Below are 23,329 nucleotides of genomic sequence, written 5' to 3' on the forward strand. Positions count from 1 at the left end.
GCGTCAGGAGAGAGGAATAGTGGGGACCAGGTTTGACCCCAGTTCTTTTATCTATCTATTTATTTATTTATTTTTGGCTGTGTTGGGTCTTCGTTGCTGCACATGGGCTTTTCTCTAGTTGAGGCGAGCGGGGGCTACCCTTCATTGCGGTGCGCGGGCTTCTCATTGCAGTGGCTTCTTCTGTTGCGGAGCACAGGCTCTAGGCACGCGGGCTTCAGTAGTTGTGGCTTGCGGGCTTAGTTGCTCTGCGGCATGTGGGATCTTCCTGGACCAGGTATCAAACCCGTGTCCCCTGAATTGGCAGGCAGATTCTTATCCACTGTGCCACCAGGGAAGCCCCTTGACCCCAGTTCTGGAGCACCTTGATGTTAGGTAAGGAAGCAAGCCATGGATTTAGATGCAAGGACATGAGACAGGGGCTTGGTCCCAGAAACAAAGCATGAACTTGTCCCCTGGGACCGGAGGGGAATCTGCCGTAGGGTGCAATTGACAAGAATAGTGCAGAAATGGCTGAGCTGAAAGTCAGGCAACCTGGCTGCTAACCTTGGCTCTCCCACCCACTAGCTGTGTGGCTTTGTGCACATGGTTGTGAGCCTTCCTTAGTTCATTTGTAAAATATAGCTCACTTAGCCTCTCCAGCCTCAAGCTACCACGGAGTTGTGCTTCTCAAACTCTAATGTGCACTGGAATCACTGGGCACATTGTGAAAGTGCAAGTCCTGATTCAGTTGGTCTGGGGTGGAGGCCTCAGAGTCACAAGCTTCCAGGTGATGCTCGTGCTGCTGGGCCCTGACCCACACTTTGAGTAGCAAGTAAGCATATATTACAGAAGTGGCTCAAGGGCTCTCACTGCTGGTGTGGATGGAAGGCCAGAGGCAGGACTCTAGTCACCCCACACCCTAGCTTCAGGCAGAGCACCTCACCTTTGATTTGTTTTACATATTAGGGTTCCACCTAAGATTTTATTTGAAAAATAAAAGGAGTCAGTTTGTTTATTTTTTTTAAGAGCTTGACAACCATTGAATTGCAGCCCTTTGGGGGGATAGGATAATTTAACCTATTTTTATTATGGAAGATTTCAAACATACAACAAATTCAAAAGAAAAGTCTAACAAACTCGCAAGTACCCATTACTAAGATTCAACAAGTACCGCAATTTGTCAATCTCGTTTCATATCCAATGGATAGGAACTTAAAAAAAACAAGGCACAGGGCAGCTCTTGTGTCTGGCCTTGGGCTCTGTTGAAGAGACTTCTACAGTGGCTGACTGGGATATTCATTCATGCTTTAATGGGACTGAGTTTGGACAAGATTAACTGCAACTTCTGAAGGACCGATTCCCAGAGTTAAACAGCCACCACATAGAGCAAAATGGCAAAGACTAAGACCACCAAGAAATGTCCTCAATTCGCCACCTCCAATGTGTTTGCCATATTTGACCAATGACAGATTCAAGTGTTCAAAGGGGCCTCCAATGTAATTGATCAGAACAGAGATGGTTTCATCAAGGAAAACTTGAGTGATGTGCTTGTTTCTCCAGGGAAGAATCCAGCTGATGCATACCTCAATGCCATGATGAATGAGGTCCCAGGGCCCATAAATTTCACCTTGCTCCTCCCGGTGTTTGGTGAGAAGTTAAATGGTGCAGATCCAGAAGAATGCTCTTGCTTGCTTTGATAAAGAAGCAGTAGGCACCATTCAGGAGGATTATCCAAGAGAGATCTGACGACAATGGGAGTTCAGTTGGTAGATGAAGAAGTGGATGAGCTGTTCAGAGACAATTGACAAAAAGGGAAACTTTCATTTAACTGAGTTCACGTGCATTCTTAAACTTGGAGCAAAAGGCAAAGAAGACATTGAAAGAACTTTAGCTAAAACTTCCAACTACTGGGACTTACCTGGTGGTCCAGTGGGTAAGACTCCGTGATCCCAAAGCAGGGGGCCCGGGTTCGATCCCTGGTCGGGGAACTAGATCCCACATGTCGCAACTAAGAAGCCCGCGTGCTGCAACTAAGATCCTGCATGCCACAATGAAGACCCGGAGGAGCCTAAATAAATAAATGGTTTTAAAAAATTAAAAAACAAAAAACCAAAAAACTTCCAGGGACTTCCCTTGTGGTCCAGGGGTTCAGACTTTGCCTTCCAATGCAGGGGGTACATGTCTGATCCCTGGCTAGGGAGCTAAGATCCTACAGGCCTTGGGACCACAAAACCAAAAAAACATAAAACAGAAGCAATGTTGTAACAAATTCCATAAAAGACTTTAAAAATGGTCCACATCAAAAAAATCTTTAAAAAACAAAACACCAACTTCTACTTACTATATCTTACTTTTTAAAAATAATGTTTTTATTAGACTATAGTTAATTTACAATGTTGTGTTAGTTTCTGGTGTACAGCAAAGTGATTCAGTTATACATATATGTATATATGTATAAATATACATATATTTATTCTTTTTCATTACACTTTATTACAAGATGTTGAATATCGTTCTCTGTGCTATACAGTAGGATCTTGTTGTTTATCTATTTTATATATAGTAGTTTGTCTTACTCTTTTTTAAAATTGAAGTATAGTTGATATACACTATTATATGTTACAGGTGTACAATATAGTGATTTACAAGTTTTAAAGGTTATACTCCATTTACTGTTATAAAATATTTGCTATATTCCCTGTATTGTTACATATATCCTTGTAGCTTATTTTATGTGTCTTATGCTTTTTTATTTCCCAGACACTTAACCCCACCCTCATAGAACCTGTTGAATGCAACTTAGTTTCACAGCTCCCTCCCACCCCACTTTTTTTGGATATATTTATTCCAGACCTTTCTGCCACTTAGCATTTGTATAATCAGACTGGAAATGGGGATGAGGTTGTAAATTGTATTGAAAAAGAGATTGTGAATAAAAATTGACATGTGAACCTCCAGGAAAATCTATCCATATCTCTGGCTTTGCTAGATTTTTATAATTTTGTATAATTAAAATGATATTTTGAAATAAAGATTATTCTGACTGAAATGGAATACAATGGCAAGTTAAACAAAGGAGTGAGTGGAGGTTTGGGGATAGTTCTTTTTTCAGTTTGCAATGTCATATAATTCAGGTTTCATGGTAAACTTGATTTTTCTCATATGCGGGACAGTGTCCTTCAAAACTCTTAAGTACACTTTAACATTATTATGCAGTAAAAACTAGTTATGTGTTTGGTTTTTTTTATGCTTCTGGTAAGTTAAGATGTTTAAACTACTGAATGACACATGTAGAATGTATCTGGGAGAACATTAAACATTTTATTGATCTAAGATTCTAAGATGAGGCAAAATTCCATAGAATAGTTATGACTGAGCATTTACTGTGTCTGAGGCATTGCATGTACACGATTTTCACTGAATCCTCCCAACATGACAGTTGGAATTCCAACCTAGGGCACCTCACCCCAGAGCTTACAGTGCTGGAACCACTAGGCTGTCTCTATGAAAACCCGCAAATGTCTAAAAGAATCAAGACATTTCCATTACATTATAACATAATTCTGTAGTCACTATTGAAATTTAAAATAATTGGGGTAATTGATTATGTGAATAGAATTTCAAAAAATTCTATCCCAGGTTTAAAAAAACTACAGAAGACAAAGATGATAAGCAATACTATTGTCTGTTTGAAGGCAGTTCATGTAGTGTAGACTCTAGGGAAGGCGAAGGACTGAAAAACACGAAAACAAGGCTGCTATGAGCTCATTTTAAATTCTCAAGGCCCAGCAATTTGACAAACAGGAGAGAGCAATTTTAAAAAGGAAAATATCCACTGAAAGAAGTTTTTCAACACTGTTCAACACCTATTCCCTCTCCTAAAAGCATATTGGAATTTTGTCTCCTTAAAATCAATGCATTTACATATTGTTTAATATTTGTGCTTTATAGCTGGGTGCAGTAGGCAGATCTCTGTTGACTTGCTATCACTTAAAAGAATTTTTTTTCTTGGCTTCCTTTCCCCACAGACATAGAAAACAAACTTATGGCTACCAAAGGGGAAAGGAGCGGGGGGCGGAGTGAATTAGGAGTTTGGGATTAACAAACTACTATACATAAAATAGATAAGCCACAAGGATTTACTGTATAGCACAGGGAACAATATTCAATACCTGGTAATAACCTATAATGGAAAAGAATCTGCAAAAAAACCAAACAAACCCTGAATCACTATGTTGTACACTTGAAACTAACACAATATTGGAAATCAACTCTACTTCAATTAAAAAAAAAATGAGGGAGCAGTTCGACTATGGTGGCCTAGTACAGTGCTTTGCAGTTCATAAGAGCTTTCACATTTATTATCTAATCCTCACAGCCCACAGGGTAAGTAGAGTGTAAGTCAAGTTGAAGTTTCAAAAAGTCAAAGCACTTATCTAAGGTTTCTCAAGTACAAGAGTTCACATCCTGCTCCCTTTTCCACTTACAAGCGTAAAGTCACCGTGAAGTGTCACAAAACCAGGTGGAAAATCACTGTATGTTTAGGGAAAGGGGAAAAGGTGGTGGGATTATCTTGATCATCATTAAACCACTGTTTCTCAGGCACCGTTTAAGTGTTGGGGACAGCTGGGGGGCAGGACAGACAAGGACGCTGCCCTCCTGGGATACACGCTCTCTAGTGAGAGCCAGATGATCAATAACTCATCTCAAATAAGTCCTGTGCGACAAAGGACTGAGCAAATGAAGCAGAGGGTAGTCAGGAAGGGCCTCTTTGAGATGTCACGTTAAGCTGAGGTCTGAATGACAAGAAGGAGGTCCCATGAGATGATCGGGGTTCAAAAGGGACAGCTCCTCCCAAGGCACATGCAGCAGGAGCATTGGGGGAGCACGAGAGAACACAAGGATGGTGTTTGCTGCGTAGTTTAAGTGTGGAATCCTAGGGCTTTAGGCAGGGAAGAAACGTGATTCACGTTTTAAAAAACTCAACCTTGCTGCTGTGTAGAGGGGCAAAAGGCTTCCAGGTAGGAGGAGGCTGTCGCCATCATCCAGGCAAGACATGAGGACAGCTTGGACCCAGAAAATGATTGAGGATGTGGCTATAAAATGCCTCTCCTTGTCTAACTTACTTCCTCCCCTCCAACTACCATCTTTCTGGCATAATTTTAATACATTTATTCTATTGCTCTGCTTGAAGCCAGATTTAAAAGATTGGGGGGGGAAGCTTTCAAGATTAAAAAAAAAACTTGGTTGTTCCTTGAATGCCTTATGTTTATCTGACACAGCTGCTCTGTTTCATCTATATTGTCTATAAAGAGTGTTGTAGAATCCAGTACTATGAGGTGCCTAGGCCAGAACCTTGTTCCTCTTCAGGGTCCAATAAATATTATTATTTTTTTAACATCTTTATTGGAGTATAATTGCTTTATGTTGTTGTCTAAGTTTCTGCTGTATAACAAAGTGAATCAGCTATACATATACATATATCCCCATATCTCCTCCCTCTTGCGTCTCCCTCCCACCCCTCTAGGTGGACACAATACTATTAGCGATGACGATGGAACCAAACCAGACTTTTTGTTAAATCTGTTTGGTTGATTTGTTTGTTTGTTGCCTTCTGTTTAAAGCAACTACAAGCGAACCTGAAGACTATCTTTGGTTTCTGAAATGCTGGGGTTCAAAATTCTTCGCACTACCAACAAGCTCCAGAGCCTCACTGGCTGGACTGAATGGACAACTGGGCCCGGTTTGGAGCGACCTCGGGAAGCAGGGACAGGGAACTGCACAAAGCATTACAAGGCCGGCTTCTCCCTGACAAGGTGAAGTCACAAGAAGGACGGAGTGGGGACAGGAATGTGGCCGGGCTCTTGTCCTTCAGTTGTCCTCCCAGAGGCACTGGCGAGGAGAGACAGCTCTAAGAGGCGGTGCGAGGTTAAAGGTTCCAGCGAACTAGGCCTCTGGACGTTTCCAGCAAAGCTGGGAGGCAGCGGAGGCAGGCTGTGAGCTTCAGGGAGGCCCACTGCGGATTTCAGCGGTAGTACCGCCATCAAAGTCACAGGGTGGCTTTGTCTTTTCCAAATCCGGGGAAATGTTGATGGATAGAATCGCCTGTGTTTCCCGTTTCCTTTTCTCCCTTTGGAGCTCGGCTACCGCCTCTGTGTGGCTGAGGGCGAGCAGAGGAGAACTGGGGGAACTAGGCGCGGACCGGGCGCAAGGAGACCTTTGATTCCGGGCGGTGCGCGGCGGCGCCGCACCTGCGGCCGGGTTCCCACGGCAGCCGCCACCCACCCAGCCCTTCCCACGAGCCAGGCCCTCCCCACGCTCGCGGCCGCCTAGGACTCCGCGACAGCCCGCCAGCTGGGTGCTGCCCACGCCAATTGGACCGGTCACGGCGCTGCGGCTCAGAGAGGCCAGGGCCATCCCGCCACCCTGATTAAGTGGTAGAGCTGCTGTGTCCAACGACAGCTTGCGCCCTTGACCCTGACGCAGTGCTGCCTTTTGACGTCCTGAGACTGAGCAGCTCGTCCGACCAGCTCCGAATCAGGCTGATCACTAATAAAGGCGAGTCCTCGTGTTCGAACCTCTCCCACGTGTCAGCCACCGTGCTCGGTGTTCACTGACTGACGTGCGTTAGTTCACCGACTCCTCAGAGAACCTGGGAATTACTAATCATCTCGCAGTTGAAGGAAGCGAAGCGCAGAGAGCCTGAAGGACCTGGCCAAAGTGACACCGCTCATAACCTGAAGACGCCGGGTTCGAGCCCAGCTGGTTTCCCCCTCCCAAGCCTGCTCCAGCCGCCGTGCGTCTGGTTTAAAGATGGGACGGCCCATCTCCAGTACTGATGGTGTTCTGAAAAGTCCCTGGTGACTTACTGGGATGCCCTGCCCGCCGGATGCATCTGCAAGTCTTGTTGTAGCGTGCATGGAAATCGGAAGCACGTAATCAGTTCATAGGTTCTTATTTGCCCAAGATCTTGCACCTCGTATAACTCGAAAACCTATATATCTCGTCCTCATGGTTTGTTCATTTACAGAAAGCGAATTCTGCCAAAGCTGGGTGAAAGCTCCACGCTCCAGCCCGAGGCTGGCCGGCGCTAGTGGAGCAGCGCCATCTCCTGGTGGATTCCGTGAACTACATCAGAAACCACTGGAGGGTGTTGTGTTGCCAAGGCCTTCAGACATGGGGACAGCACCCGTGCACAGCCAGTTTTGATAAGGGGAAGAGAAGAAAGAGAAGAGAGGTTTTGGGACACAGGAAGGGAGTGGAGGGAGTGGGTGTCAACGTGAGGTTGTAGAGCCTCTGCTTTAGCCATTCCGCTGTGATCCCCAGGGTGATAGAATCTAACTTTTTATTAAAATTGGCATCGGGGAAAGGGCACCCAGCAGTGCAATACTGAACTGCAGTAATTCGCAGGTGGCATGTATTATGGTTTTATCTCATATGTATGTCATGATATCGAGTTAATTTTTGTATATGATGTGAGTTAAGAGTCAAGTTTTGCACGTGGCAGCAAAGATCCCACGTGCTGCAACTAAGACCCAGCACAGCAAAATAAATACATAAATAAATTTAAAAAAATTTTTAAGTCAAGTTTGGTTTTAAAGATGTGCTTTTCCAATGTTTCCAGTACTTTGTTGACAATGTTATCTTTTTCTCCATTGTATTGCCTTGGCACCTCAGTCAAAAGTCAATTGTCCATATAGTCGTGAGTATATTCTGAACTCTCTGTTCTGTTCCATTGATCTCTAAATCTATCTTAATGCCAATACCACACTGCCTGGATTATTGTTGTTCTATACTAAGTCCTGAAATGTAGTGTAAATCCTGCATCTTTGTTCTTTTTCAAAATTTTTTGGCTGTCCTTAGCCTTTTGCATTTCTATAGAAATGTTGGAATCACTTTGTCAATGTCAATTTCTTTTAAAAGTCCTACTGTGATTTTATTGGGAATGCACTGAATCTATAGATCAGTTTGGTAGAGCTGACATCCAGCAACACTGAGTTTTCAAATCTGTGAGCATGGTATATCACTCCATTTATTTATGTATGTATTATTTAATTTCTTCTGTAGTTTTCAGTGTACAGGTCTTGCAGACCTTTTGTCAAATTTATCCCTAAGTACTTAATATTTCTGCAAAGAAGACATATAAATGGCCACCAAGCAAATGAACAGATGCTCCACATCATTAACCCTAGGGAAATGCAAATGAGAATTACAATGAGATACTACTTCACACATACTAGGATAGCCATAAATTAAAAAAAGAAAAATAACAACTGTTAGAGAGCATGTGGAACCATCATACATTACTGAGTGAGACTGTAAATGGCGCAGCTTCTATGTAAAACAGTTTGGTGGTTTCTCAATAAGTTAAATATAGAACTACCAAGTGATCCAGCAATTCCACTCCTAGATGTGGACCCCCAAAATTGAAATCAGGTGTTCAAACAAACTTGTACTTGAATGTCCATAGTAGGGCTATTCACAATGGCCAAAAGGTGGAAGCAACACAAATGTCCATCAACATATGAATGGATAAATGTCATATATCCATAAAATGGAATATTATTCAGCCATAAAAGGAAAAAGGTACTGATAATACAATAATGTGAATGAACTGCCAAAATATTATCCTAAGTTAAAGAAGCCAGATATAAAAGGTCACATATCGTATGATTCCATTTTTTTTGAAATATCCATGAAAAGCATATAGATAGAGACGGAAACCAACTTTGCGTTCCTGGGATAAATGCCACTTGGTCATGGTATGTATGTCTAGGGGGTTTAGACCAGGCCTTTGCTGGTCTCCCTACTTCCCATTCACAGAGGATGTGATCCATGAAGCAGAAAAAAGAGAATCATAGTGAGGAGGGTGCAGATCCCCCAGCTTCTTCTAGGGCTGTATCTCTGATTAAAAAGCCACACCTTCCATGCCAGTCTCCCATCCTCCCAAGGACCCCACAGAGGAGCCCCTCATCCCCCTGAAGCACACACAGGGCATAGACCCCAGCCCATTTCCCTATGGCCACCAAATTGGCACCCTCACCAATGATGGGAGGAGCCAGGATGTCCCCGCCCACCTCCTCTTAGCGGCCACAGGAGCCCACCTGCTGCACCCTCATTGGCTGGACGGCCACGGAGGTGGGCCCTGCACATTGCGCACCCAGGGACTGGAGCATGGGGCCTGTGTCACCTCCTAGGGTGGCAGCAGGGTTCCCTGGGGGCACCGAGGCTGAGAACCGACAGCAGGAGGCTCAGGCCCTGAGAGGTCACTTTGACTAGAGGGCATCTGTGAGGCAGTGGCTTCGACAGAAGCAGACCTCGTGCATCATCTCCTGTGGCGCGTGACCAGGCTGCGGTGACCACGCTCAGGCCTCTGACCAGGGCGGTGCCCGTCTTCCGGAGGAGGGGGACCCTGCAGAGGGAGAGTGCCCCAGGCAGCCAGGGCTCCCACCAGGTACCTCTCAGTCCCCTTGTCCCCCCACAGCACCCCTGGTCTGGGCGGCAGAGGCGGCTCCGTCTTGTGTGCATTGATCCCAAGTGGGGAAGACGGGGGCAGAGAAGGCCCACGGGGGCGCTTCCCGGCCCTGCATTTCCCCAGCTGCTCCTGCAGCAGATGCCTTTCCAGATTTCCCCTACGGTGCATCACCCTGAGCTAAGGGTGAATTTGGGTTTTTTTCACAAACGCCTGTGTATTTGAAGCCAAGTGGAAGAACCATGGATCTGTCCCCGGTCGGAGGGCAGGGGCCACATTGAACTTGCTCACCTTTGTGCCCTAAAAACCTGCCCCCGAGTCTGGCACTGAAGGGATGACTTGGGGGACACTGAGAAAGCGTCATTTTGTTGGTGGGAATCCATTAAACTGAGAAAGTTTGCTGGGGAAGGTGGCATCCGTGCTGATTGCATTAATTCTATTGTTTGTTGAGTACTTGTCTGTGCCCTGGCAGGAGAGGGAAGTGAGCACCCGACTTCACCCTGAACCACAGGCAGGCTGGCCTCAGCACCAGGACAACTCCATGTCCCTAGGTTCTAGGTTTTAAAAACAGAACTGCCATATGGTCCAGCAATTCCACTTCCAGGTATATATTTAAAGGAAATGAAAACAGGATATCAAAAAGATATCTGAACTCCCATGTTTATTGCAACATTATACACAATAGCCAAGACATGGAAACAATCTAAGTATCCATCAGTGGGGAGTTCGCTGGTGGCCTAGTGGTTAGCATACTGGGCTTTCACTACCATGGCCCGGGTTCAATCCCTGGTTGGGGAAGTGAGATCCCACAAGCCACGTGGTGTGGCTATTTAAAAATAAAAAAGGTTAATTATCCATCAGTGGATGAATGGATAAAGAAGATGTGAGATACACACACACACACACACACACACACACACACACACAAAGGAATATTATTCAGTAGTGGAAAAAGAAGGAAGTCCTTCCAATTGTGACAACATGGATGGACCTTGAGGGCATTATGCTAAGTGAGACAAGAACAACAGAAAAAGACAAATACTATATGATGTTACATTATGTAGAATCCAAGAAAGCCAAACAGAGAGTAGAATGATGGGTAGCAGGGGCTGGGAGGCGGGAAAATCAGGGATCAGTTATTTAAGGATACACACTTGCAACAAGTAGATGAATAAGTTCTGGAGATCTAATGCACAGCATAGCGATTATAGTCAACAATATTGTATCATGAACTTCAAAGTTGCTAAGAGACTAGATCTTAATGATTCATACTACAAAAAAGAAATGATAATTATGTGATGTGATGGAGGTGTGAGCTAACACTACTGGTGGTAATCAAATTGCAATATATAAATGTACCAAACCAACATGTGTACACCTTAAAGGTACACAATTTATATGTCAATTATATCTCAATAAAAAAATTACTCCCTACAATTTAAAAGAAAACTACAAGTGGCCAATGAACATATGAAAAAAATGTAATTTTGATATGTGTTGAAAGGCATGCAAAATAAAATATCAAAATAAACAATTTGGCTTATCCAATTGAGAGATTCAAAACCTGTCTTGAGACTTCGGTACAGGCAAAGGTGAGGAGCAGAAAGAAAGGAACCACGACTTTATCCCAGGACAACTGGAGAGTGGATTTAATTCTAGCCATCAACTGGGGATGATGGGAAAGGAAGAGTTTGAGGGAAATGATGAGTTAAATGAAAGATTACACTGATCTTGAGGAGAGAGAAATGCACCCAGCTTGAGGCAGGAAAGGCAGTACCAGATTTTGAAACGTGTTGTGACCCACAATTGCCACCCTTGTCTCACAACAGTCTCACTCCTGAGTGGCATGAGCACAGTAACGTGGCACCGCTGCTCTGGAGGGTGTCAAACCCCTGAGGCGTGCCTACCCTGCGGCCCACGTGCAGGAGTGTATGGTAAGAGATCGACCATGACTGCAGCACAGCATTTATCCACAAGGACACCTGTCACCGCGTCATCAGTAAAACCCAATAAAAACCACAAAAGCAAACCAAAGCCAACAACAACCTCAAACTCAACCCCCCAAACAAACAACAACAAAGGAAAGCAAGCAAGAGGCAGTGCGAAATACATGATGAGAGCTTCATACCAGAGATACTGTGTGGCTTTGGAAGCAGAAGCGTACTTCATCACACAGGAAGATGAGCAGGAAGTGTTTATGTCATAAAGTGAAAAAAGTCATATGTTCCTAATTTTACGTATATAAAGGACATGCACACAAAGTGAAAATTCATCCGAAACTGGGCAGTTTCCCTCGGGGTGGGCTGGGCTGGGACTCTGTACGCCGTCTCTCTCTCGTGTTCTGACTGGGCTGGGACGGGACTCTGTACGCCGTCTCTCTCTCGTGTTCTGACTGGGCTGGGCTGGGACTCTGTACGCCGTCTCTCTCTCGTGTTCTGACTGGGCTGGGCTGGGACTCTGTACGCCGTCTCTCTCTCGTGTTCTGACGGGCCCTCCTGGAACTGCCCTCTCAGCTGCTCTTTCGCCCTCCCCTGACTCAGTTGCTTGGATCCCAGTCAGTCTGCAGAGGTGGGAGGTTCGCAAGAAGACAGGTGGCCCCACCTCAGCGTGGCCCCAGCTGCTCCAACGGGGAGCTCCACGTTGCTAAGGCTCCCAGCCCCGCCCCCAAGCCTGGGTTCCTTATCTGTCCCCTGGCCCCTACCCAGAAAGACCAGGGTCGCCTTCAGACTGTGTCCTTGCACCACCCCTCCAGCCTAATTCCCTGCCCCTGCAAGAGGCACTGGGGCCTCAGGAAAGCAGCTTCTGCTTGGGCTTCTAGTTCAGACTGGGCTCCGAGACTCAGTTTCTCCGAAAAATGGGGATAACCGTGGTGCTGGTTTGCAAACTGGTCCTGCACACAGAAGGCAAGGAGAGACCTAGAAAGAAGCAGACCACTCCAGACTGGGAAGGGGGCACGGTTACTAAGCCAACGAACTTACAGATGAGGCTTGTCTTGAGGCCACAAGACAAGCAGCTCTCCCCACCCACCTGGCAGAATCTTTAAAGTTTGTACAGAGGTCTTAATGGAATTCAGTCACATATTCAGTCCAGATAGTCCCAGAGATGCCTTACTCTCTCAAGGCCGCGTCCTCAAAAGGGCTCTGGCTGTGGGAACAGTGGGCAGAACGTGCAACCCAAGGAGCGGGGAAGGGTGAGGAGCTGAGGCCAGCTCGAGGTTCAACCTCAGTGACATCCTAGTGGTGACCTCCTCCAGAAGGTGGCCATGGGGATGATGAGGTTAAGGCATGGTGCCTGGAGCTCGGCAGGCTCTCACCACCTGCCAGTTCATTTCCTTTCCTCATGGTGACAGGGCTGCTCTGGCTGAGACCTGGGGCCATTTGTTGAAGAGACATCCTCACACTGAAGGCCCACAGCACCCTGAAGGCTCCTTTCTGAAAATGCACGAGTGCCCGTGGCTGGCCTGGGGCTCTGCTGTGGTCAGTGGAAGAGCTGGGCTCAGCGCGCAGGTCTCTGGTCTCCTAGGCGCCCCTCTTAACCAGAGTGTGATGCACCAGCCTGCCTGCCTCCCTCGCGGAGGAATACGGTCCTCCCTCATCATGGTCCCTTGGCCCCTGGGTGCTGGATCCTCTCTCCCATCTGGCTGTGCCAGGCTACCTGGTCCCTGAAGTGGGTGCAGAACCATCAGGGACTGAACAGGACCATCTGGACCAAGGGACGGGAAGCTCAGGGCTCTGGCCGGGACTGGGGTCTACCCCTCCCTCCTAGGGTGGCGGTTGCTGGAAGAGGCCCTCTTGTCAAGTTGCACTGACCCCTGCGGAGCTCTTGGCGACAGGTGTCTTACCCCAGGCTGCGCTCCTCGTGTGACCACACCCCGAGTCCTCAGGACACCCCTCTCCTGGGTCCTATGGGCCTGCATTCCTCCGAGGCGGGTGCTGCCCTCCCCTGCAGGCGTCCCTCCCCAGCCCTTTGTCCTCGGCCCACCCTCCCCCTGCAGCAGCCTCAGAGCCCCCGCCCCGGCTTCTCTGCCGGGACAGCTTGCGTCTAAGGTGGGAGTAAGGGAGGCAGGTTTCCAGTCCCAGAGGTTGATCTTCTCCGAAACTCAGACACCACCTGGCCAGCTGGGAGGTGATGGAGACCCTGCCACTTGCGGCTGCGGAAGGGCCTTCGGGGACACGAAATGATCTGCAGACAGTCCATTCCACCTCACCTACCGCAGCCCGCCCTCGGGGTTCAGCTGAATTACGCGCCTTCTAACACCAGCCTCTAAGATGAAGAAAAGGCCTAGGCGTTAGTTGATTCAAATAAAGTTTGTGAATGGGACAAAGTGCCACCTCTTGGGCCAGGCCTGTGCTGCTGCCTTCCCCTCACGGGAGCAGTGGTCCGGGTCAGCTCGGGTCTCGCCTCATCTTCTGACCCGGCACCAGCCCCGCCCTCAGCCCCGCCCCCTTAGAGCCCTCGGGGTGCTCCCCTCCCCCAGCTCCCGGCCACCAGAGTGGGGTGAGCTCGCCGCCCCTCTCTCCTCCGAGGCGGCAGAAACAGGAGGCCTCCAGGTTTTATTTGATTGAACTCAAAGGACTTTCTTCTTAACTGAGACAGACAACAAGATTTGACAACACCCGATGCAAGAACATTTCTCTGACCAGACGCTGCTGCCCGGTGCAGAGTACATCACACACAGGAAAGTGGAAGTTGTCTCATTCAAGTCGGTGTCTGATATTGTGAAAGCTCCACTGCCTGAGAAACAGACGGCAAATAAATAAAGTGCTCTGAGAGCCCGTCAAGCAGCAAGGGCCCAGCGGGGGAGACGAGGAAGAGGTGGGGAAGCGGAAGCAGCTCAGGACTCGGGGCCAGAACCGTAAGAACAGCCGCGGCAGGAGCGCATGCTAAGGACGCGTCCCCAGCCCCTCCCACGGCCAGCCCCTCAGAGCGCAGACAGCCCCAGCCAGGGCCACCGCCGTGCCCCTCCCACGATGGGTGGGAGGGGGTCTCTGAGCCCGGGCCCCTGGGCCTCCAGCGCGCATTCTCCCTGTTGGGAAGCAGCCCCAGGCAGCTCCGGCTGAGCCCGGAGCCCAGGGAGGATAGGGCACCCTGCACAGCTCACTCTGCTCAACAGCTCCGCGCCCGCTGCAACGCACAGCCACTCGTGTGTGTGCACAAGCACTCACACACACGCTCACACCCGCACGTTCACTCACACACACGCGCTCACACCCGCACACACTCATACATGCGCACTCACACACGGGCACCCACGCGGCCAGTGAAGAGCCTCCCCTGTGCCATTCTCAAGCCCGCTCAGGCTGGCCCAGCAAGAGGCTGGAGCTGGGGATCGAGCCACCCGGAGGGTGAGAGCTGGGCTTGAAAGGGGCACGTCTGCGAATCAGCCCCAAGGAGGCCCCTCGTCCTCTGCTGCTCTCCTCCCATGCAGCCCCGTGGCACAGTCTCAGAGGCTGTCCCCAGAGCTCCAGGGATGCAGTTCGCAGGCTGGCAGGCTCCCAGAAGTGGCCCTGGGTGGGCACAGTTGGGCTGGAGGAGGGCCACCAGGACCAGGGCTCCCGGGTGACTTGGCACAAGGAAGGAAGCCATCAGGCCCCGTCGGTGGGCATCTGTGGGGGGCACGTGGTGGCCGCGGTGCAGCCTCCGGCCCCGGGGTGAGGCAGGCAGAGATCCTCACGTGGGACCCGGACTCCAGCTGGGCAGCTGAGGAGGGCACATGGTGTGAGGCTCGGCCGCTCTGTCCTGGGGGCAACCAGGCTGCTGGGGTGCTCAGCCCCAGGAACTCTGAGTGCATCGACCATGAGCAACCACCGCCCGAGCACACGTGGGAGCGGTGCGGGGTGAGGGCCAGGGTCTGTCCTGCCTCCCCTCTGCACCGCTCCTGGGGCGTCAGTCAGCAGCGCAGCCAAGGCCTCCAGGACCAATGCAGGCCCATCCAGAGGAGACTCTCCCGTGAGACGCTGGGCCCAGGGGCCAGCCTGGGGACAGAGACATGGGGTCAGGCGTGGGTCTCAGCCCCACCCCACCCACCACTGTCCCTTCCCCTCCTGGTGACACGGTCCCCAGGAGCCACCCACCCTCCCGTCCCACCACCCAAACTGAGAGGGTTGTGCCACTCAACACTGAGGAGCCCTTGGTCCAGCCTTGGGTGGGATTTGCGGCAGGGTGGGGAGGTCCGGCTCTGTGGGTGAGGACCTTGCTCGCTGGGGGTGCTGGGACTCATCTCTCCTGTGCCCATCTCAGCTCAGACTGTCCCCCGGTCTTCCCTGTGACTTCCCATACACTCCACTTTCCCTACCATGGGCCCCTCTGTCTCTAGGTCCCCTGGGAGCCTCTGCTCCCTTCCCCCATCCCGCTGCTAGGTCTTCCAGAAGAAGGTGGGAGAGTGCAGGCCCAGAGGCAGATTCCGCTCCACCACTTCTTACCTGTGTGATAAGGGCAAAGCGCTCCCCTCCCAGAGCCCCAGTAGGTGGGGAGGACAGAGCTCCCGCAGAGTGTCGCTAGGTCTGTCCTTCCTTCCCCACGCCAGAACCGGACCACTGGGCCACCCCACCCCTCAGGGTCTCTGCCTGGTCCCTTCCTGTCCTCGTGGGTCAGGCCCTTCTCTAGGCTGCTCCCCAGGCAGCTCTAGGGTCAGGGTCAGGGTTAGGGTTAGGCACTCTCTTGACAAGACCAGAGAAGGGGCAGGTCACTTCCTATAACACCAGTTCCTGAGACAAAGAAAGAGATGGGGACTTGAGAGCTGCCTCCCCACCCAGAGAGGTCCCTGTCTCGCCAAGTGTCACCTCCTCTACAAGCCCCTTCTCCATCTCCCCTCCACCCCAGCCTGAGAGCTGCCCTCCGCTCAAGGAGATCCCCACTTTCCCAAATCCTCTGGGACACGGGGGCTGCTGGAGGCCGTCCAGGGCTGTGGCACCGGGAGGGCACGGGGAGGAGCTGGAGGGAGCGTGGCTGAGATGGCGGGAGGGCCGGGGAGGAATGCACCTTTCCTGCTCTTCCGTGGCCGCAGATGCGGAGCTTTGGAGGATGCCCCAGGAGAGCGGAGAGGGGAGCAACAGGGCCAGCAGCAGCAGGCAGAGAGCAGTCCCCCGGCCGCAGAGACCAGGCAGGGGGCCGGTTTGCAAAGCGCTGAGAAACAGACCTGGGCTTTGGCCAAGAACACAGCCACCCTTCCAGGCTGCCCCCCAGCGTGTAGAGGACAAGGGTAGCAGCATCTTTTCTCCTCTAGGGCCTTCCCTGGGCCTCCCCTGGGCCTCCCTGAGCCCATTTCCCTCCACTCCCCCGTGTTCAGGTGACACCACTGGGGCCGTGGCCGGGAGGTGATGGGCTGACCCTCCAAGATGCCGAGGCCGCCGCCTCTCACCCCCATCTTGGAAATATGACAAGGGACTCCGGAGGGCATGCGCCCGCCCTGCCTTGCCTGCTCGCGGCTCGGCAGCTTTCCGGGCTGGCTTTCTCGGGCGCCTTCCACGTCTCCCCCAAACCACCGAGGGGCCTGGACATCTACATGTCATGGCAACCGCCTCCCTCCAGCCCGAAGTCCAACCTCTGGCCTCCTACCTCTTTGGTCAGGGCCAGTCATTCACGTTCCTGCTGCAGAATTTCTTCCTTCTGCTCCCCACTTCGCCCAAGGTGAGGCAACAGGTCGGCCGCACTCAAGTAATTTTCTCGAGTTCGATGGAAAGGGCCCGTTTCGCGAGTTTCTGTGCAGTTCGTCACCGGCCGCGACGTGGGTGACCAGAGCCGGGGCTTGGGGCTCGGTGGCCGTGACCTCCGCCGAGGTCTAGGGTCCGGGGGCCCGGGCCGCCCCTTCTCCTTCCCCCGCCGCGTCCCGGCGGCCCTGGGTCCCGCGGAGCTTCATGCCGGCGCCCCTGCCGTCGCGGCCGCGCGGTGGTTGCGGGCGCTCACTCGATCCGCACCTGCAGGCGGACGTTGAGCATCACCGAGGCCACGATGTAGAAGTAGGGGAAGTTCATGCGCAGCCGCCAGGCCAGGTCGAAGAAGGTGATCAGCGTGCGCGTGAGCCCCTTGCAGAAGGCGCCGTACGAGCCGCGGGCCGCAGCTGAGCGAGACAGCCGCACCGCCAGGCCCGACATGGCAGCCGCCGCCGCCGCAGACAGGGCCGCCGACGCCGCCATGGGTTCGGCCCGGCGCACACCCCGCCGACTGACCGCAGTGGGAGCGGGTGGGCAGGTGGACGTGAGGCCTGGAGGCGACAGCCCGCCCCGCCCGCTCCGCCGTCTCCCGAGGCAGCAGCAGCCACCGCCACAGACAGCTCCACCCCCTCGCCTGCTCCCTGAGTGGCGGCCGCCAGCTTAACCCCGCCCCTAGCGTGGCCGTGCCCTTTTCTGGGGCTACAGATTGGCCGCCGCGGACTCAGCCCCACCCACGGGACACGCCCCGCCGGCAAGCCCCGCCCTCTGCCCGACTCCCAGGAACAGGGCCAGAGGGCCAGAGTGCGTTGTAAGGCGCTGCTGCCCTGGGATCCTTTTGCAGAATGCGCTAGAGCAGAGGAGTAGAGGCCGTGAGGGTCTGGACCGCTGGGCTGATTCTGCACAGAAGGCCCACCCTGAACCCTCTGCCCCGTTTACACCATCTCCTCTCCCTCCCTGTCTCCACAGAAAACCGGGCCAGCCAACCCACTGTACTTTTCTAAGAATTCACATGTTTATGGTAACTCTGCCCTATGGAGTTTCACCAAACCCACACGCGCATTTTTTTCCTTTCGGGTATATTGGCTGGTCATGTGTATTTCTTTATTCGTGAATTGCTCCATTGCCTCGTTTTCCTTACCTTTCACTCTGTAGTGATTTCTAAGCACTCCTCTTAGTCTATCTTTGCCCTGGATACCGCACAAGGTCCTCTCAGGTATTAATCTGCTCTCATTCATTGCCTTTTTCTTGCTTTGGGCTTTAAAGCCTTTTCGTGGTTTCGTCTAATCTTTTTCTAAACCACATCCAATCCAAACTCCGTCACGTTTTCAAGACTATTGAAATGCGCATGCTTCGTTATGGTCAGGACTTTTAAAAAGCTGTCTGCATGAAGCTGATTCACGAAGACCTCATCCCAATTTTCACAAGGAGGACTGGCCTAAATTAATACCTTAATAGTCTCTCTCAAAATGCCTGTTCACCATCACACTGAATATCTCTGTAGCCTCTGTATAAGTGTTTAAGGAACCCAGCAGATTCATATACACTGAGCAAATGTCTACCTGCATGATCAAGGAAGAAAAGTAAGTTTGAGAGACACTAGGTTATTGGATTGCATCATGATTTTATCAACAATATAACCATGCATGGATATGAATGCATAAAAAACACCAGGGCAGATATATATCAAATTACGGAACATTGTTTACTCTGGTTAAGGCAGTAGGAAGGAGGACATACTTTTTATTCTCCATGTATATGTATGTATATCCATATGTATATCTATAAGTATTACTTGTATAATGCAATAAAAATTATTTGAAAAAGAAGGGGCACAGGAATATAGACTTATGCTTTATAGAAACCCTTTGTTCCAGACTGGATCCAGCGTCATTCATTTGCAGAACCTGTTTCCTCCAATCATTTCTGAAACCTCTCCTTGGCCTCATCTCATTTATTTTTAACATTTTATTTTGAAATAATTATAGACTCACAGGAAGTTGCACAAATAGAACAAAAAAGACATTGTGCCTTTCACCCAGCTTCCCCAATGGTGGCATTTTCTATAGACAGAGTATAATATCAAAACCAGGAAACTGACACTGGTATATTACTCTTGACTAGACTACAGGCCTAATTCAGTTTTCACCATTTTTCTAACCTGCATTAATTTGTGTGTGTGTGTGTGTGTGTGTGTGTGTGTGTGTGCACGCATGTATAGCTCTAGCAATTTTTTTTTTTTTTTTTGCGGTACGCGGGCCTCTCACTGTTGTGGCCTCTCCTCGTTGCGGAGCACAGGCTCTGGACACGCAGGTTCAGTGGCCATGGCTCATGGGCCCAGCCGCTCCATGGCATGTGGGATCTTCCTGGACCAGGGCACGAACCCGTGTCCCCTGCATCGGCAGGCGGACTCTCAACCACTGCGCCACCAGGGAAGCCCAGCTCTAGCAATTTTATCCCATGTCAGGATTCATGTAACCACTACTACAATCAAGATACAAAAATATTCCATCACCACAGAAGAACTGCTTTGGGCTACCTCTTTGTACTTACTCAGCAACCCTGTAGATATTTTGTTAGAGTTACATCTATCTCATTTCCTTTAGAGTGGCTGTAAGTGGTACTGTGTGTTTAATTTTGGTTTCCACATGTTCATTGTTAGTATATAGAACTGCAATTGATTTTTTAATTAAAGCTTTTCTTTTGAGATAATTGTAGATTTACATACAATTGCAAGAAAAAATAGAGAGGTCCCATGTACATTTTACCCAGTTTTCCACAGTGGTAGCATCTTTCAAAACTGCAGTACTGTACAATATCAAAATCAGGATATTGACACAAATCTATCTATCTTGTTCAGATTTCCCCAGTTTACTTTGTGTGTGTGTGTGTGTGTGTGTGTGTGTGTGTGTGTGTGTGTGTGTGTTAGTTCTATGCAATTTTATCATGTGTGGATTCATGCATCCACCATCATACTCAAGATATAGAACAGTTTCATAACTGTCAGGATCCCTTGTGTTGCCCTTTTTTGGCCACACCCACTTCCTTCCTGCCCTTCCTCCTTAATGCCTGGCAATCACTAATCTGTTGTCTATTTCTATAATTTCGTCTTTTTGAGAATGTTATACAAATGGACTCATACAGTATGTAACCTTTGGGGATTGGCTTTGTCACTCAACATCATTCTTTGGAGAGTCATCCAATTTGCTGGGAATGTCGTGTCGATAGTTCACTGCTTTTATTGCTGAGTTAGTATTCCTTGGGATGGTTGTACCATAGTTTGTATACCACTTACCCAGGAAGCACACCAGAGTTTCCAGTTTTTGGCTATTAGGAATAACGCTGCTGTGAATATTTGTTCACGGGTTACTGTGTGAACAAAAATTTCTATTTATCTGGGATAAATGCCCAAGAGTGCAATTGCTGGGTTGTATGGTAAGTGCGTGTTTAGTTTCATAAGACTCAGCTAAACTTTTCCATCGTGGCTGTAGCATTTTACATTCCCATCAGCAATTTGTGAATAGATCCAGTTTCTCTTCATACTCATCAACATTTGGTATTATCACTATTTTTTATTCTTGACATTCTGATAGGTGTATAGTGATATCTCATTGTGGTTTAATTTATATTTCTCTAATGGCTAATAATGGTGAAAATCATTTTATGTGCTTATTTCTATCTGTATGTCTTCTTTAGTGAAATGTCTTTTGTCATGTTCTAATTGAACCGTTTGTTTTTTGTTTTTTTTTTTTAATATAAATTTATTTATTTATGGCTGCGTTGGGTCTTTGTTGCTGCGCGCGGGCTTTCTCTAGTTGTGGTGAGCGGGGTCTACTCTTTGTTGCAGTGTGCGATGCGGTGTGCGGGCTTCTCATTGCAGTGGCTTCTCTTGCTGCAGAGCACGGGCGCTAGGTGCGTGGGCTTCAGTAGTTGTGGCTCGCGGGCTCTAGAGTGCAGGCTCAGTAGTTGTAGGCTCATGGGCTTAGCTGCTCTGCGGCATGTGGGATCTTCTCAGACCAGGGCTCGAACCCGTGTCCCCTGCGTTGGCAGGCGGATTCTTAACCACTGCACCACCAGGGAAACCCTGAATAATTGCCTTCTATCAGCATTCATCGTCATGCTTGTGGTCAGACATATGCTGAAACTTAAACTTATTCCAGTAGTCACCTTCATGCATCTTTTTTTAAATTGAAGTATAGTTAATTTACAATGTTTTGTGTTAATTTCTACTGTATAGCAAAGTGATTCAGTTATAGATATATACATTCTTTTTCATATTCTTTTCCATTATGGTTTATCACAAGATATGGAATATAGTTCCCTGAGCTATACAGTAGGACCTTGTTGTTTTATGCTTCTTAACTCACCTGAATGTTGCCCTTATTCCAACAGGCATCCTCTTGGTAGTTGTGTCACACTGAACCTTAACTTGTTCCATCAGTAATATTCTAGATTGTTGACACTCTTTAAATCTTAATCTTATTCCAGTGGCTGTGCTAATGTTTGTTGGTGTCACATTGAACTTTAACTTTTCCACGACTCATCTTGTTTGTGTTGGCTTGGTGAACCTTAACTTTCTTCCAGCAGTCAACTGAATGCTTGATCACACATCATAGCAAGACATGAGTCTACCAGCCATCTTCACGCATTTTGTCTCATACTGAATCTTGAGTTGGTTCCAGCAGTCATACCATGTTTGCCATCCCACACTCAACCTTAACCTCATTCAAGCAATCATGTTTCTGACAATGTTTGACACTTAACCTTAACCTTATATCAGTGGTCATCTTCACGTTGGTTGACTCATACTGAACAGTAACGGAATAGCAGTGGTCAGCTTCATGCTTGATGTTTTTCAGTAAACCTTATCTGTATTCCAGTGGTCTTCCTCATAATTATAGTCTCACACTTAACTGACCTTTATTCCAGAGGCCATCTTCTTGCTTGTTGCCTCACACTGAAGCCTAATTATTTTTGTAATCCATCCACTTGCTTATTGTTGCACACTGAACCTTAACCTTATTCCAGCAGCCATCTTCATACACATCGTCACCCTTTCAATCCTAACCATATTTCCACAGTCATTTTCAGGTTGGTGGTCTCATCCTGAACCTTTATTGAAGCAGTCACCAACATGTTTGTCAGGTCACACTGAACCGCGTGTACCTTAATTCTAGCAGTCAGCAACAGGCCTGTTTTCTCCCATTGACTCTAAGTTTATTCCAGCACTCATCTTCTAGATTTTGTCCCACACTGAAGAATAACCTTCGTCCAGTGTTTATCTTTCTGATTGCATCTCACACTGGGCCTTTTAACCTTCTCCCAGGAGTCATCTTCACGCTCTTGTCTCACTCTTATCCTTAACAATAATCCATCATTTTCGTGGTGGTTGTGTCACACTGAACGTTATCCTATTGCTGCAGTGACCTTCCAGCTTGTCATCCTCTAAGCCTTTACCTAATTCCAGCGTCATGTTCAGGAATGCTGTGGCACACTGAGCTTTATACTTATTTCCCTGGTGATCTTCTTTCTCGTCGCACACCAAACTCACCTCATTCAGCAGTCAGCTGGATGCTTTTGGTCTCACACTGAAGAATAAATTCTGCCATTCATTGTTATGCTTCCTGCACCAAACTGAAACGTGATCTTATTTGAGCAGTCATCTAATTGCTTGCGTTGCCTAGTGAACCTTGACCTCATTCCAGCAGAATGAGGATTGAAGATTCCAATCCAATCTTCAGGATTGTTTTTTCACACTGAACCATAACCTTTTCCCATTGAAAATTTCCTGCTTTTGTCTCACACTGAACAAATAGTTGTCTTTGCGCTTGTGGTTTCAGCCTGAATCTTAAACTTTATTCCAGCGGTCCCCTTTATGTGTGTTGTTTCATGCTGAACCATAGAAGATCTATATTCCTGTTACCAAATACTGAACCTTAACTTTATTCCAGGTGTCACTTATGCTTGTTGTCTCACTCTGAACCTTAATATAATTCATGTAAGTCATCTGAAAAGTAAATGTGACTGTATCTGTTTGGTGCTTAACATTTAAAATAAAATGATCTGTCCAATTGCTATAGTTTTAAAAAGTAGATCATTTTTCCATTCTCTTTTAGGAAAAAAGTGCAGCACAAAGTAACTCAATAGAAAGTAGTGAAAACAGAATTACATTTAAAACATAATTTTGAAATCAAATGTGCTTATTTTAGGTTAGTATGTATGATATGTA

General features: G+C 48.5%; 1 protein-coding gene, 1 long non-coding RNA gene and 1 pseudogene across 2 annotated transcripts; 1 reads left to right on the forward strand and 2 right to left on the reverse strand.

Annotated features, from left to right (window-relative positions):
- The first annotated feature begins 506 nt into the window (after positions 1-506).
- On the forward strand, positions 507-2,165 carry LOC132513048 (myosin regulatory light chain 12B-like; annotated as a pseudogene).
- Positions 2,166-10,097: 7,932 nt separating this feature from the next.
- LOC132513491 (uncharacterized) lies at positions 10,098-12,509 on the reverse strand. Its single transcript, XR_009538483.1, has 2 exons — positions 11,908-12,509; positions 10,098-11,784 (listed from the first exon to the last, which is right to left on the reverse strand). It is a non-coding gene; the product is annotated as an uncharacterized LOC132513491 (long non-coding RNA).
- A 955-nt stretch (positions 12,510-13,464) lies between these two features.
- On the reverse strand, positions 13,465-17,615 carry LOC132513350 (small integral membrane protein 10-like protein 2A). Its single transcript, XM_060137591.1, has 2 exons — positions 17,009-17,615; positions 13,465-15,426 (listed from the first exon to the last, which is right to left on the reverse strand). Exon 1 carries the CDS (start codon positions 17,584-17,586, stop codon positions 17,353-17,355), a length of 234 nt encoding a protein of 77 aa, XP_059993574.1. The 5' UTR covers positions 17,587-17,615; the 3' UTR covers positions 13,465-15,426; positions 17,009-17,352.
- Between the last annotated feature and the right edge of the window lie 5,714 nt (positions 17,616-23,329).

Source organism: Lagenorhynchus albirostris, chromosome X (genome assembly GCF_949774975.1).
Source record: "Lagenorhynchus albirostris chromosome X, mLagAlb1.1, whole genome shotgun sequence".
NCBI classification, from domain to species: Eukaryota; Metazoa; Chordata; class Mammalia; order Artiodactyla; family Delphinidae; genus Lagenorhynchus; species Lagenorhynchus albirostris.